Here is a 15948-nt window from a genome sequence, read left to right on the forward strand (position 1 = left end):
TTGGCTTCCACCGACAAACTGTCAGTGCCTTCTCACCTCAGAACACACTGTAAACTACACCGCATCGAACAAACTACCTATGTCCTAAAGATATCGCATTCCTTCTAACTTTCATAAAACCCAGCATATGAGTTGTTTGTACTCTAACCGTATACTTCGGTAACGGTCAGGCGCTGGTACAGGGCAAGTCTTGGGTAAAGTGCACTTTTCGTTTTAAGTGCTCAACGTTTTCGGATGAGAAAATGGCATAATTGTTACGGAACAAAAGGCGACCGTTCAGCCCATCTTGTGCGCACTCTGAACGTTTATTATGACCTCGTGCCATTCTTCTGCCTTTTCACTCCAACCCCGAACATTGTTTTTATTTAACTAGTTATCTAATGCCCCCTGGAATGCCCCAATTCAATCCGCCTGCCACCACGCGCCCAGGCAGGGCATTCCAGACTGGCTTTGTAAAATAGGTTTTTGTTACATCATATTGTTTTCTGTTGGCTATTAGCTTCTGTCTGCGCCCTCTCATTCCTCAACCCTTATTGATTTTTGAAATCTTCTATTCCCTTTCAGCATTCTTTCCTGGGAAAAAAAAAGTCCCACCTTATCTTCTCATCTGAAAGACAATCCTTACAAAGCTTTTTAGCACTCTGTACAATGTGTTCACATTTCTGCCTAAAGTATAGCACAGAATTATCGACAATACGCCAGTTAAGATTTAACATAAGTTCAACATAACTTTCTTGCTTGAGTTCTATATTATATGCTTTATTAATTGGTCACGCCACCTGACCAGACACCTTTAGTGACCTGTCACCCATATGTCTTTACTCCTCACATAATCATTACTTTCTTTCCATCAAATATCTCACCAACCAATTCTCGGCAATGAACTTCATCTGTCCACTAAACCAATTTGTCCATGTCCTCAAATTTTAATGTGCTATTATATTCTGTATAATCAGCAAACTTGGAAACTGTTCCTGCATACCAACAGTTAGGTCATTAAAATATATTAGGAAAAGGAAGGATCCCCAAATCAATGCCCAGGAAACTCCACGACCATCCTTCCTCCAGCCTGAAAAATTCCATTTAATCATTACTTTTTGTTTGCTATGGTAAATTGAAATTTATATCCATGTTGCTACACCCCCATTTATTCCACGAGCTATACATTTTTTCAAGCCTATTTCACGGCACTGCATTGAAGAAATAACAATTACATATGTTCATAAACATTGCTCACCATTAAGGAAAAAAATCCATTTTTGTATGCCATGCACTTTCCCTCATAAGCAAATGTTTTGGTTAGTTGCTGTTCTATGATTATGGTATGGCTGGTAGAAAAAAATGTATGGATATGTTCCTCAAAAAACTTGACCTTGAGCTTTGCTCTTCCCAACCTGAAACTGGTAATTAAATAAACACAGCATTCTGTGGCATAATCTAAAGAAACACCAGCACAGTACGGCACCAAATGGCAACATTTCCAAGTTTAAGATCACTGAAATAAACAAGATATAAAAGAGCTGGACACTCTTTATCAGACAGTCCATGAAAGTAACTAAGTCAGCTGTTTTGATGCGTGAAATTCGTTTTCAAAATTGAGATTTGCATTCCAAGAAATCTACAGTGCAGTAGCCAGCATCAAAGGCATCTTCTTTAAACATCTGAGAAAGAGATCAATTATATATTTATATTATCAAGTGTAATTTTAAAAAATTCACTCATGGAACATGGGTGTCACAGGCTGGCCAGTATTTATTGCCCACCCCTAGTTGCCCTTAAGAAGGTGGTAGTGAGCTGTTTCCTTGAAATACTACAGTCTACATGCTGTAAGTAGACCCACAATGCCCTTTCAGAAGGAATTCCATGATTTTGACCCAATGAAAGTGAAGGAACAACAATATACTTCCAAGTCAAAATGGTGAGTGGCTTGCATGTGGTGGTGTTTCCACGTGTCTGCTGCCCTTGTCCTTCTAGATGGAAGTGCTCATAGGTTTGGAAGGTGCTGTCTGATGTTTTGGGGAATTTCTGCATTGCATCTTGCAGATAGTACACACTATGACTCCTTAGCATCAGCGGCAGAGAGAGTGGATGTGTATGCATGTGATGTCAATCAAATGGGTTGCTTTGGCCTGAGTGGTATCAAGCTTCTTGAGTGTTATTGGAATCACATCCACCGAGGCAAGTGGAGATTATTCCATTACACTCCCGACCTGTGCCTTGTAGGCGGGATTTTGGTGGATCAGGAGGTAAGTTACTCATTGTGGTATACCTAGCTTCTGACCTGCTCTTGAAGCCACTGTGTTTATATGGCAGGTCCAGTTGAGTTGTTGGTTAACGGTGATCCCCCAGCATGTTGATTGTGGAGGATTCAGTGATGGTAACACCATTGAATGTCAAGGGGCAGTAGTTAGATTGTCTTTTATGGGAGATGATTGTTTCCTCGCATTTGAAACTCAACTGTACTCACCACATAAACAAGAGAAGTCACTCAATTGAGGATGCTTTTGTATGTCAAACAATGTTTTTATGTACGTTCCTTGTTGTGTCACTTTTGTCTGTTGATTTTTCTGATTTGTTGTTTATTGACAAAGTAAATCAGAACGGAAGTGTGGACGGCCCAAATCAAAATGGGGAAAATGACTAGACCGTGGAATTTTTGAGGAAATATTTGCTTGAGGAAGATTTTCTTCAACATGTTGCCATGAGGAGAGTGCGTTGCTGTATACTATATGCAATACAAGATTAAAATCATCATTCCGGCTGAGTTACCCTCACAAATGGGTCAAAGTCAGATTCTGCATAAAGTGTTAAAACAATTCCCAGCCAAAAAGAAACACAACACTCAGGCTTATATTAATTTATTCTGTAATGCAAAACATGCAATATCAGCTCTGTTTCCAGTTATTCAAGTGAAAATGATGTTCTTACTGTATGTGAGTATTGCTGATTAATTATGCAAGCCAATGCTCTATACTCTACACATGCATAGATGGTCAGCCAATTTAATTGTCATTTGTCCTTGTAATTTAAAACCCATTTCCTTGGTATGGCTTCACGCCTGTTCCTTTTGTACACTACTTGTGCATTAAACGTTTATGCACTTACCAGGTACTTTCGGCATCAAGTCTATCCACAACAGGAAAACTAGGGCCCTTGTGATGGGCCAGAAGATCCAGATGCAAAGCTAACGTACCCTAGACAGATCAGGTCTGAACAGGTTGATTAAAAATATCTACAACCAGTAAAATTATGTATAAAAGTTAGTTTCTCATGATTTATTGTCAAATTAAATCCAGTGGAAAAATCAGAGACAAGAATACAATGCTTTGTTAATAGGCATGTTTTGTTTTATTCTTTCAGGGCATGTGGGTGCCACTTGCAACATTGGGCCACAAAAGCTGCAAGTGGCATTCTTAATTGCCCCTGAATTTAGTAGCTTCTGATGTCAGTTCAGAGGTCAGTTAAGAGTTAAGAGCCACGGTTTTGGAGTTATGTGGCCACATCTGGTAGGGAAGACAGATGTCCGTCCCTAAAGGACATTATGCTTTAACATTCATTTATTGTGTAGAGATATTTGACCTGCAAAGAAATATGGAAATATTATGCTATGGCTGGAACATGGAACGGGTTCAGGGACGGCAGGACAGGGTGCTAAATATTCCTGCATGTGTAGATGACAGGAAGGGAAGAAAATGGGGAGGGATGGTGCTGATTAAGATCAGTATTTTTATACTGGTGACAATGTCCCAGAAGGGTCAACGATACAAGCTATTTGCCTTTGAGCTAAGGAACTAAAAAAGTGTTTAAGTATCTCACCTGATGTCTTTATCAACAAACACCAACTATAGAAAGCAAGTAGAGAATCAAATGTTCAAGGAAGTGATTTTCTCTTTGCAACCAGGGAGCTCTAGATTTGAGGAAAATGCAAAAGATTATAGGGTAGTTATAATGGGTGATTCCTATTGTCCAAATAGTAACTGGGAAAACAGTGTTAGGGGGTCAGTTAGTTGGCTGGAGGGCTGTTTGTAATACAGAGTGAAGGTCATAATGGAAGTCCTACCCTCTTGACCACACCCTCACCTGAGGGACAGGGACCATCAGGTTAAACCAGCAATTTCTCATTAAGAGCAACTCCATGGTCCTCAGGACCATGATCATTAGTCTAATGAGAAAGAAGATACTTCTAGACATAGTTCTTGAGAATGAGGTAGATCAACTTTTCATAGATGATGATTTAAAGGACAGTGATTGTTGCATCATGGAATGTATGCTGACTTCTGAAATAAGATAAAAATAATCTGGAGTAATAATAATTAACTGGGAAAAATCCAACTTCAAATGAATGAGTAATATGTCTGAGCCAAATCAGGTGGAATCAAAAACAGGGTTGGTTCTACAGAACCCGAGAATTGCAAATGTTACACACTTGTTTTTTGAATGAAGGATATAAAGATAAGATCAGAAACTACAGGCCAGTCAGTTCAATTTTAGCAGTGGGTAAACTTTTAGAAACAATAATTCGATACAAAATTGAATGGCTACATTAACAAATACATAGTGATTCCTACATTCATTGTCAATTCCAAGTGTGCGTCTCCTGAAAATAACTTCACACCTTTTGACAAAAATATAGTGCTGACCCAATTCAAGAGTTTGAGCATAAATGATGCATCTTTATTGCACAAACAATAAGTTAGATGCATCTGACAATTGACTTCACATGCCCATTCACAAGCTAAATCAATGTCATTTATTAAAAACATCACGAAGCAATACAATTTTATTGTAGGTGTTAAAGAACAAATTAATTATTTATTAGAAAAATATACTCGCATCATTACAAAAATGATGAACTTGATCAAAACACTGTTTCGCAGAATAGCTTTTCTTTAAAAGGATTGTACATAAGGAGTGAAAAATCCATGAATGTGGCATACATTTCACATATACAAAGAAAATGACAAGTAAATTATGAAATGGCTAAGTGATGAATTGGCATGTTCTGCTACAAAATACTGTCACGTTCCATATCTATCTTGGTAGAAGTGATGTGGGGGAAAGAGAGATGTGCTAAATACAAACATTTTATACATATTACAAAATGGTCCCCATTGTGACCACTCACTGTACAGCACAAACAGGAGCATTTCAACATCTTTTCCCCTCTGTAAAAAATAAATTTTGCTGTAAGAAAGTGAGATGAGAAGATGGGAAGGAGTCTTAGGATTAGGTAACAGGAAAGGTTAACCATAAAAAGATAACATGTGGATTGTTAAAAGTGTGAAACCTGAAATTGGAAAGATTTTTGGTAATTGTTGGAAAATAGACATGCAGTAGGCCATAGCAATTTACCAGTTAAAGCCACCACAACTACTAGCTATTTAAATTTACTTCAAAAACAAGCTATAACCATGGTTTTTCAAGAGAAATATGATCCAAGCTTCGGATTTTCATTTATTAAAGAAGGTGACAACGATGTGATAAAATATGCTTTTAGTTTATTGAGTAAATTCCATACATGCAACTAAAATATTCTTCTAGCTGAAGTTTCTGCTTCAAATGGAGTTCACAGAAATATGCTGGCATTATGCAAAAAAAACCCATTATGAATAGACAGTCACTAATTGAGTATTTGAGTAGAAAAACTGTTCCCATCTTACAATGATAAGCTTTTCTCTAGAAAGACTGCACATTTGATTTGTACTTTTGATAAATTTAACCTTACCATAAGGTGAGATAATGTTTCCACTCGTAGGAAAATCTTGAACTAGGGTACAGAGTTACAGAACAAAGGGACACAATTTAAAACTGAAATACAAAGATTTTCTTTTTCCAGTGAGTAGGGATGTCTGGAATTCTCCACCCGTGCATTGTGGAAGCTAGATCATAAAAAGGAGGTAGATCTTTAAAATATCAGAGTTGATGGCTTGCGGTAGATCAGCCAACAATGTTGCTAAATGGCAGGGGCAGGCTTTAGTGGCTAAATAGCCTATTCTTGCTCCTATTTCTTAAAATTCAGAGTACAAATTCAATCTGGCATTTAAGGCAACCCTTTTCTTCTAGCTCCAAAAATTATATTTATGATATCCAAGTCAACATCCACTGTATCAACTTCCTAAATGTGTTTTATACACATTGGTACTTTATAACTGTGTTCAAGGGAACAATTAGTCAATACGGCTGTATTGTAACAATGCAGGAGAGTTTAAGATACATCAATTCTACGTGTGGATGCTGATGACATTTTAAAATGGCAACCACCCAAACCAGCAATTACTTTTATCTTCAATGTACAAGTTAAGACCCCATTTTTGGTGGGAGTTTTCCAAGTATTCAAAAAAGTGAACTTGTACATCAACACTACAAAAAGTTGCAGTGTAGTTTGCCAGTTAACTGTTTTTAGAATCAGTGACAAGTAACTTTCAGATATAAAATTATGAACTTTGTCTGGAACATTAAGCTTGAGTTTTGGCTATTACATTTCCTGCAATTTCACACATTCCCATTGCTTGAATGGGAAATGTACTTTTGACTTGCACATGCCCAAGAAGATGTAAAAGCAGCCACAGTTTCTCTATTAATCCAGTGTAGAGATGGTAATATGGATTAGAAGTTTGTGCCTAAAACAAGAAAATGTCAGATTTTTGTTTTCAGTAATTTGCATGTGCAAGTTTATTTTAATTTAGAGCACTGTGCAATTTTGTTAATTTCATGACTGCATTTCTTTAAAAGTTTGAATTAAATTTCTTTTGTACAATAAGCCTACAGGGTCAGTGCTGAGGAAGAACTGGTTGATGATTTGAAAAGGAATTCAGTTATATCCATAGGTTGACTTACTTAACTTGCTAAGTATCTTGTGTATTTATTTGAAAGACTAGTCTGTCATTTCAAATTTAGTTAATTGGAAAATCTATCAAAAACGTTCCTCTGCATCTTAGCAATAAAAACAAACTATTGCTATTGAAAAAAAAACAGTGCGAACTGCATGTTGTATTTTTGAAAATGAGAATGCTTGTTTTGTGTATTTAAAAAATGACATAACAACTGAAACAAGTATATAAACAAGAGACAAACTCCAGAAAAAGGTACCTATGTAAAACCAAGTCGATTTACGTGTTTCTTAATGAATTCAAAAAAATAGGAATAACTCATATTGCTCATTAACTACATTGTACCTTTTAAGGCATCAACAATATCACATATCTACAATATATACAGACATCTGTTTTACCAAATACTTTCACAGAAGTGCTTATGATATTTAAACTGAAAATACAGTAATACTTTTTAGATGTAAACAAAGACTGATGTTCACAAAATACGAATGTAGAAGACAATTAGTATTGTGAAGTAAAAGTTGTATTCTCACAGTATCATTTTGCTCAGTACAGCAAAAAAATTGCATTATTTATATTTGTAAAGACCTGTTATTCCTGTAGTTCAAAGTAGGGTGTTCTTCATAATTTGATATTACCTACATTCTTTCGAAGAATTTGTAGATAAGCTTCATGGATTGTGTTCAGAAAATCAGAGTCATTCTGAAAGTAATTTAACAAAAATGAAAACATTACTTTATTCAACTGCCTAATAAAATTACATCTGTCTCCTATTTCACTGAACTTATAATTTACTTACACAAGCAATCGAAAAAAAAGTAGACCCATGATGCATGTGGAAGAAATTAGAGAAACTGACTCTTAACTTTATAAGACATAATCGTGCATGTAACATGTACTACACAAGATTGGAAAATCGTACAGAATTTGAGAGCTGGCTCCATACATTTTGCAACGAGTGTCAATTGTGGAGGAAAAACTACTTTGTTTTTAACCCAATTCTCTCCAGCAAGTGACTGATTGCTTGCTCCTGCTAGTTGTTTTTTCGGCTTTGTAAAGATTGAAGAGGAAGAAAAAAACCCTTGTAGGACTTTGAGTCGCAAAGGCTTAGATCCTAGTGGCCTATCTGCACTGGACCTTAGGAGACAATGTTCAGCATAAGGATGAAGTGTTAGATTCAAAAATTGGCAATGGATCTGGGGACGGGAGATAAAGTTTTGTGAAAGGTCATTGTTAACCCCTATGGAGAAAGCCAAGCACGGTTTAGAAGGACCCAAAAATGTGCTAAAGGATAACGTAACAAAATCACAATCTACACTGATATTCCTGTGCACCTGTATATCCGTGCCTCATTCACAAGAAAATAAACTAACATTCCAAATCATAATTAAAAGCAGCAGGGTTACAAAGAAAGAGTACAAAATCAATGTTCAAAATTAAGATCATAGCAAAAGGTAGGATAGGTTAGTTTTATCAATAACATTCCTTCAGAAATAGAAATGTTCACATTTACATTAATGACCAACACACACCAAACACAAGCAAAATCTCATTTAATAGCCAACATGAATCTGGAGTAGAATTGATGGAGCTTCAAATTTATTTGGAAGTCACTTAATTGGTCAATTCGCCGGACACCACAGATGTGAATGTATTGGAGAAAATGCAGAACTGGTTTATAAAGAATTGTTCCAGGGATGAGAAAATTCAGTTAGGAAAAATGAAAGAAGTTGGTATTATTCTCCTTGGAGAGAAGGCAGCGAATTGGAGTTTTGATAAAGGTTTCAAAATCATGAACAGGCTGAGTAGAGAATAAGAGAAAAAAAACTTTCTTCTAGCTCCTTTTTTATAAGGGAAGACAGATTTAAAGTGATCTGCAAAAGAAGCGAGAGTGAAGAGAGGAAATGCTCTTTCACTCAGCACGTGGTTAGAGTTTGAAAGTGTGGTGGAGGCAGGTTCAATTCAAGCGGACATTGGAGTATTATTTAGATAAGAATATGCAAGTGTATAAGGAAAGAGCATGAAATTCACAGAACAATGATTTTTGTTTGAAGTGCTCATGCAAGCACAATAGGCCAAATAATTGCCCTCTGCACCCCGACACTTCTGTGATTCTGTGAACATCCATCTTACTAAAGACATGTGAAATTTCCACAAGTTCATTATTTGCATTGTGTCACAAGCACTCGGACATGCACACAGAGTAAGAAATTCAATTGACTATTTTCCAGGCATTGTATTGTCATGAATTTTCACATCAGCCGTCCACGTGAAGAAAGTACACACTGTAGAAGGCCACATAGGAGACGCTAGATTATCATTAACAATAAAATGGCTCCAAGCCAGCTACTGAAAACCTGGTCATGGGTAAAGAAGTCAGTCATGCCCAGATGCATGTAGTTACTTGTGGGAACAAACAAACAAACAAAGTCAGTGCACTGAGGAACCCGTTTGTGGCAGAGGTGGAGTCCCTACCCATGGACTGGAAGGCCTGGGTTCAAGTTGCCACCTGCTCCAGGGAGGTGTACGAAAACATCGGAATAGATTGATTATAAGAAAAAAAGGCTAAAAAAATTTAAACAAGGACAAATCACTGCCCCAGGACTGTGGTATTATGATAAAGTGATTTTAAGAAGCTCCAGAAGAATTCAACATATAAAGCAACACCCATCCAAACTCAGTTGCTTTCTTTTGCTCCCATCTCGAAAGTTTCTTTGAATAGCTTCCTAACTGAACTCATGCTTTGATGCAGGTTCATTAGTCCTCCGAACTGGAAAAAGGCATGCTTCTCTACAATGGTGACGATCAATTTCCTGAAATCTGAGACAAGCATGTATGTAAAATATACAGTTTTGAAAATGTGACATATTTGGAATTTCAGTAGGTATTTTGTATAGTTGAATTCTAATTTGTGCATGATTCCAAAAACATTAAATTCAAATGTCACTGTAATGATATCATAATAAAATACTTTTTCTTCCCCTGAAGTCAAGGTTTGCTCCCAAGTTTCTTTAGAAAAAGAGCTCCTTAATGCAAAACTAAACCATGGAGATAAAAGGGTACTGAAGAAGAAATGTTAATGGAACCCTCCCCTTAGTCCTCCAACATTTCCAACACCTACAATCAAACCCCACCAGCAATAGGATATTTCCCTCACCAGCTCGGTCCAGGTTCTGCAGGGCCAGTTCATTCCGTGACTCCTCATCAACTGTACATTCTCTCCAATTCCACCACACCCAGTACCTTACCCTGCAACTGCAAGACATGTAACACCTGTCCACACACCTCCATCCAAGGCCCCAAACAATCTTCCAGATCTGACAGAGATTCACTTGCTCTTCATCCAACTTGATCTAGTGTGTTCACTGCTCCTGCTGTGGTGTCCTCGATATCAGGGAGATCAAATGCAGACATAGGAGCCAGTTCATGAAACACCTGCAGGTCTGTGCATAACAACCAACCCAACCTCCTGGGTGCCATCATTTTAATTCCCCTCTGCAGTGGGCAATGTCCATCACGGCTTCCTCTATCATCAGACTGAGGCCAAATGTAAACTAGAGAAACAACACCTGATATTTCACTTTGGAAGCTTAAGAGTCCAATGGCTTGAATATTGACTTCACAAGATTGAAAATCCCTCCACTCCGAGCCTTAATCCGTGTCTAGTCCTCCTCCTCCTGACTGGACCTAAACTGTCCATCTTCCTACCCACATATCTACTACTGCACCCTTCCCATGGGCCAATTACCCCCTACCTACATTTGTCCATTACCATCTCTCCTACCCTTCCCCACCCCCTCCCTCTTGATTTCTGGGGTCCCCTCCCCATCCCCAGTCCTATGAAGGATTTCAGCCTGAAACACTGACTTACCTGCTCCTCAGATGCTGTCTGACCTGCTGTGCTTTTCCAGCCTCACAGCTACAGACTCTGGCTTCTAGTACCTGCAGTCCTTATAGTCTCGAAGTCACCAAAACGTTAACTGATTCCTTTTCACAGATGCTAACAGACTTCAAGATTGCTTCAGATTTCCAACATCCATAGTTATTTCATTCTTAACTTTTTTCATTGGCTTTATTAATCTAACACAACAGATGAATTTTCTTAGTCATTTCTGCTGCTACCAGGAATGACTACCATAAATTGCTACTAATTTACAGCGCTCCAACCCTATGCAAAAAGACTAGTGCACAAGAGCTACCTGGATTTATGCAAATAATTCACTGGTATAGATTTAATGCTCAAATATTTAAGCACCATACAGCTCAATATCATCTGATATCAACATAACTGAAAGTTATGAATTGTTTAGATGACTTGGACATTCAAAAGAAAATTTATATTTAACACAAGTCCTTGTGATCTAGAAATATTTTTAATACCCATAAACCATCCACTACATGTTAAGGGCTCTATGAATATAGAACAGTCTCAAATGAAAATTATTATTCTATACTATGGAGTAACAAAAGACAAAACAACCAAATATGCCAAGTACGATGATTAAGATGACAGCCCTTGCCCTTTCTCCCCAAGTGCCCCATTGCATTTGCACTTAAACATCAATTTTAAGTTGATGGGTAAACAAGTAAAAGGTAATTAAAGGGTGATTAGAACAATGTAACTAAGTGAGAGGAAGTGAAAAAAATGTTAGAGGCAACTTAAGAGGAAAGTGTCCAACGTGATGTGCAAAACAAACAAAGAAAAACAATGGGTACAGGACCTGCCTTTAAGGAGATTAGTACTCCCCGTAACACAGGCAACCAGGCTCCTCTTAGCTACATCAAAAGGAAAACTTGTGTAAAGACAATTCTTTTGCACCTGCTGCTTTGACACGATGCTGCAACCATACAATTAACACGAGTCACTCACTATTATTTTGTTAATAGTTTTAGTCAATTTGTACTACAACTAGTAGTACCTTTAGAGCAGAAAGATGGCTACATTTAAAGTGACACAAATTCATCTTTGTTATTATGCCATGTACAATAGAACTATTCACTCAGGTAAGGGAATTTTTAGCTGATCTTTTAAAAAAAATTAATGAAATGCTGAAAAAAGACATGAAAAGGTTCGTGCAAGTGGTTGCTTTACTGATGTTATCCAAAAATACCACTACGTGGTCCACTGCTTCTGAACACATAGCAAGTGGCTGTGCCTTCTGGAAAGAAAGTTTGTTATCAAATATTAAGTCAACAATGCATGAACCAGTTAAGTGATATTCATTTATGTTAAATTTTCCTCCCCTTTTAAACTTTCTTCTGCACGTCATGGAAGAGAGGTCCATCACCCACTCAGTAAAAAGCACTGCAGTTCTCAACACTCAATGTGGCGTATAAAAAGTAGGCACCATCTTAACCTGTTGAAAGTCCTATCTGTTGACAAATTTAGCTCAAGGACTGAAGTCTTCTTCAGCCTTGTATCTGGAGACAAGATGGACCAGCTGTTAAAGCAGAGAACTCAATTAAGTATTTGATAGTCCACATTACCGTCAAATGGATGACAATCATGCACTTACAAGAAGATTAGATCATTTGTGACATAAAAAGCTTCAACATTTTCACATGGAAAGATCCAAGCGCTTGTTTTATCATATGCAATTTTATAGTTAACACTTAATATTTCATTGAATACAATGGATTTTGTAAGATGAGGACCAGAGAAAGGAATTAACCAGATTGTATGATTCTTGCACTCCCATCATTCAGTGTTAGGTGGTCAATAGGTGGCCATTATGCCATTCATGTTCATCCTGACTCCATTTTCCCACACGTTGTTCATAGGCATAGAGATGGTCAGTGTTAGAAATACAGGCACTGTTAAGGATCAACCAGTACAGTTTCAGGTTTGATGCTAATTGGGTTTTAAGAGCTAAGTTCTCTCCCCACTCCCTCATTGTTAAGGGTATTGCAAACCATTTAAAGGGCTATTTGTAAATTATTCAATTGGAAACACAAGTAATTTACTGATAGTGGTTAAAAGAGGAAAAAACACCTCCAGTGATTTTGTGATGGGGAAGGGGTAAAAAGAATCTGTTGTGTGTGTCAGTGTATTTCCAGATATACAGAGTAAAGAAAAAAAGTTGAAGAAAGAGAAACAAAAGAAGGTTTTACCCCTAATATTTTCTCACCTTTGGAGATATGCATTGTCTTTGCTGAACATTGCATGTAGATGATTCAATTGAAAAACGAGGGTGAATTAACGATGGTGAAAATTGCCAGAGCTGATGTGATGATGGGAAAAGCTGTTGAGAGAGACAGCACTCCAGATATATTAAAAAAAGCCAAGTCTCCTGTATTGGCATTCTGTTTTACCACTGGGTCATGGGAGACTCCAATGGAATGCTCTCTATGCAGGAGTCCTTCCATTTTCCATCAGAGATGTGGGGTGGAGGCTATTGCATGTAGCAGAGCCCCGCAACTGTAGTTTGAGACAGTTCATGGACGGTCAGCCCAACTATTTATTTTGTGGTGCCAATAAAGTCTGTGAACCCATGTGTATGTTCTTACGACAGCTGCATCTTCCTTTTCTTCTTTTGATTGCACTTCTGCCCCACGCTCCTGATCTGTGGTACTCTGTGGAGAGGACCCTCTGCAGAGGACCTATCATGGATCTGTTCTTGGGTCTGGCCAAGGTGACCCTTCATAGACCCAGACAGCAGGCAATGGAGGGGACATTTTACCTGACATCCTGCCTCTCTTCTGCAGCTAAGTTTGTGCCCAGGTGTTCTTGGAGAGGCAGCATGTCGTGCCCAACAATAATCTTTTGTTTACACAGAAGTGGGCAGAGAGAGGCTGGAATGCTTTTATTTAGTCCCCTCCTCCTCTCTACTTTTCCCTTACTTCTGCCTATGCTTGTAACTTGTTCTTTTAAATTAGTAACACCTCTTAAATTACTACAAAAATCAGACTTTCAGAAATTTTGCAATAGTATTTCTGGATAGAAAAATATTTAAAAAAAAGAAAAATGGAGCTCTTAAACTGAGACAGCTGATTTGGAAGTGGTATTATGGAAAAAAAAGTACATTCTTATTGGGTGACGTGATGGTGGGTTTTTCAAAATAACAAGCAACTGTGTTCTCAGTCTGCTCCATCATTTTTGCACATTTTGTTCTTTGTTAATTGATTCATTCGGTAATAGGTTCTTAAACTTAAAAGCAGAGTACTTTGGCTGTTATGGCGTAGTGGTCTATACCTCTGGGCCAGAGGCTGGGCTCAAATCCCACCTGCACCAGAGGTGTCATAACATGTCTGAACAAAAACAACAACAATGACAATGCAGCTGTTGTCCAGTCATACTCATGTGAAAATGCTCAATGCTGATTTCCTTCAAATCAGCCAGCTCAGTCAACCCTTGGCTCCCTAATATTTCCACAAGGTTATTTGTGCCCTCTTTTGCAATGACAGAATGGTGTTTAATGTTTCTACCATTTGCCACTTCTTCGTTCCTCATTATTAATTTCCCCACCTTCTGACTGAAGGAATGTACATTTGTCTTTATTAATTTTTTTCACATTTTTACAGAATATTCTGAAATAGCAAAGTGAGTAGAAAGAGGTCACAGTCCACAGTCCATATTGGTACTAGCAACATAGCAAGGGAGAGAGAAGGTCCTGCAAAGGGAATTTAGCAAGTAAGGTGGATCTCCTGCTTTGCAACTTCCTACCCTTGTAATCTTAGGATTTACACCTTGTGGAACAGGCCAGTGAGACCAGAAATAGAAAGACGATACAGTTGCATTGGCTAAAGAGCTGTTTTAGGAGGGAGAGCTTTAGTCTGGATCATTGGGATCTCTTCCAGGTAAGATGGGCCTGTACAAGGAGGAAGAATTACACCTAAACCGGAGGGGACCAATATTCTAACAGAGGCTTGCTAGTGCCTGTTGGGAGGATTTAAATTACTGTGGCAAAGTTTGGGAAACAGAGCAACAGGTCAGCACATGGATTAATGAAAAAGATCCCCATTAAATCAGGATGTCTAAGAGGAGCAACAATAGTAAAAACATAGTGGAACTGGTGGTCTGAAGTGTAATTTTAATGCAAGGAATATAACAGTTTCGGCAAATCAGCTCAGAGCTGAGGTTAGTCATAAGACTACAATGTTATAGCCATTACAAACACCTGGCTCAAAGAAGGGCGGGACTGGGAGTTGACTCTAGTGTTTGGATATTTTAGCAGAGATAGAGGGGGTGTTAAAAAAGGGGTGGGTCAAACTACATTACTGATAAAGAGAATGTCATAGTTGTATCAAGTGTACGTTTTGGAGAGCTCATCCAGTAAGGCCATATGGCTAGAACTTAGAATGATGGGGTGGTGCTATTAGCCTTCCAAAAAGACATCAGGAGATACAGGAACAAATATACAAGCAGATCATGGAAATATGTACAAACACCAGGGCTGTTGTAGTTGGAGAGTTTAACTTCCCCAGTAGTGATTAGGACTCCTGTAGTCGCAGAAGTTTACATAAGACAGAATTTATTATGTCCATCCAGGAGGGTTTCTTGAAATAATGTGTAGATAGTCCAACCAGACCTTGCATTTGCTTAGAAGCCTAGTAGGTGATCAAAGTAGCAGTAGAGGATCATTTTGGGAAGAGTGATCATTATTCTACAAGTTTTAAGTTAAAGTTAGTTATGGATAAGACTGGCCCTCAGGTAAAAGTACAAAATTAGAAGAAGACTAATCGTAATATTAGGCAAGAACAGGAGAAAATCAGATTGGGGATGGCTGTTTGAGGGTAAAGCCACATCTGACATACAAAGTCCTTCATGGCCAGTTGATCAGAATTCAGGACCGGCACGTTTCAATGCAAACATATTGAGAAGAATGGCAAGATTCAGGAACCTTGGAATGACAAGTGAAATTGAATGGTTAGCCAAAGAAAAAGCATACGTAAGATTTAGGAAACTGAAATCAAATAAGGCCAAGACAGGGTGGTAAAGGCAGCATTTGGCACACTTGCCTCCATTGGTCAGGACATTGAGTATGGGAGTTGGGATGTCATGTTGCAGCTGTACAGGACATCGTTGAGGCCACTTTTAAAATACCGCGCACAATTCTGGTTGCTATTCTGTAGAAAGGATGTTGTTAAACTTGAAAGAGTACAGAAAAGATTT

General features: G+C 38.1%; 1 protein-coding gene across 4 annotated transcripts in view; it reads right to left on the bottom strand.

Moving 5' to 3' along the window:
- Positions 1–5481: 5481 nt before the first annotated feature.
- The window catches only part of dcp1a (decapping mRNA 1A), a 52032-nt gene continuing 41565 nt past the window's right edge, over positions 5482–15948 (bottom strand). For 3 of the 4 annotated variants that reach the window (XM_059649876.1, XM_048547848.2, XM_059649875.1), the window contains one exon: positions 5482–7538. In XM_059649876.1, coding sequence (XP_059505859.1) covers positions 7458–7538 — 81 coding nt within the window. In that variant the 3' untranslated portion in view covers positions 5482–7457. Of the gene's footprint in view, positions 7539–7586; positions 9657–15948 lie in introns of those variants that run through there. The other variant, XM_048547849.2, reaches the window with a different exon arrangement.

This window comes from Stegostoma tigrinum, chromosome 11, assembly GCF_030684315.1.
Source record: "Stegostoma tigrinum isolate sSteTig4 chromosome 11, sSteTig4.hap1, whole genome shotgun sequence".
Taxonomy (NCBI): domain Eukaryota; kingdom Metazoa; phylum Chordata; class Chondrichthyes; order Orectolobiformes; family Stegostomatidae; genus Stegostoma; species Stegostoma tigrinum.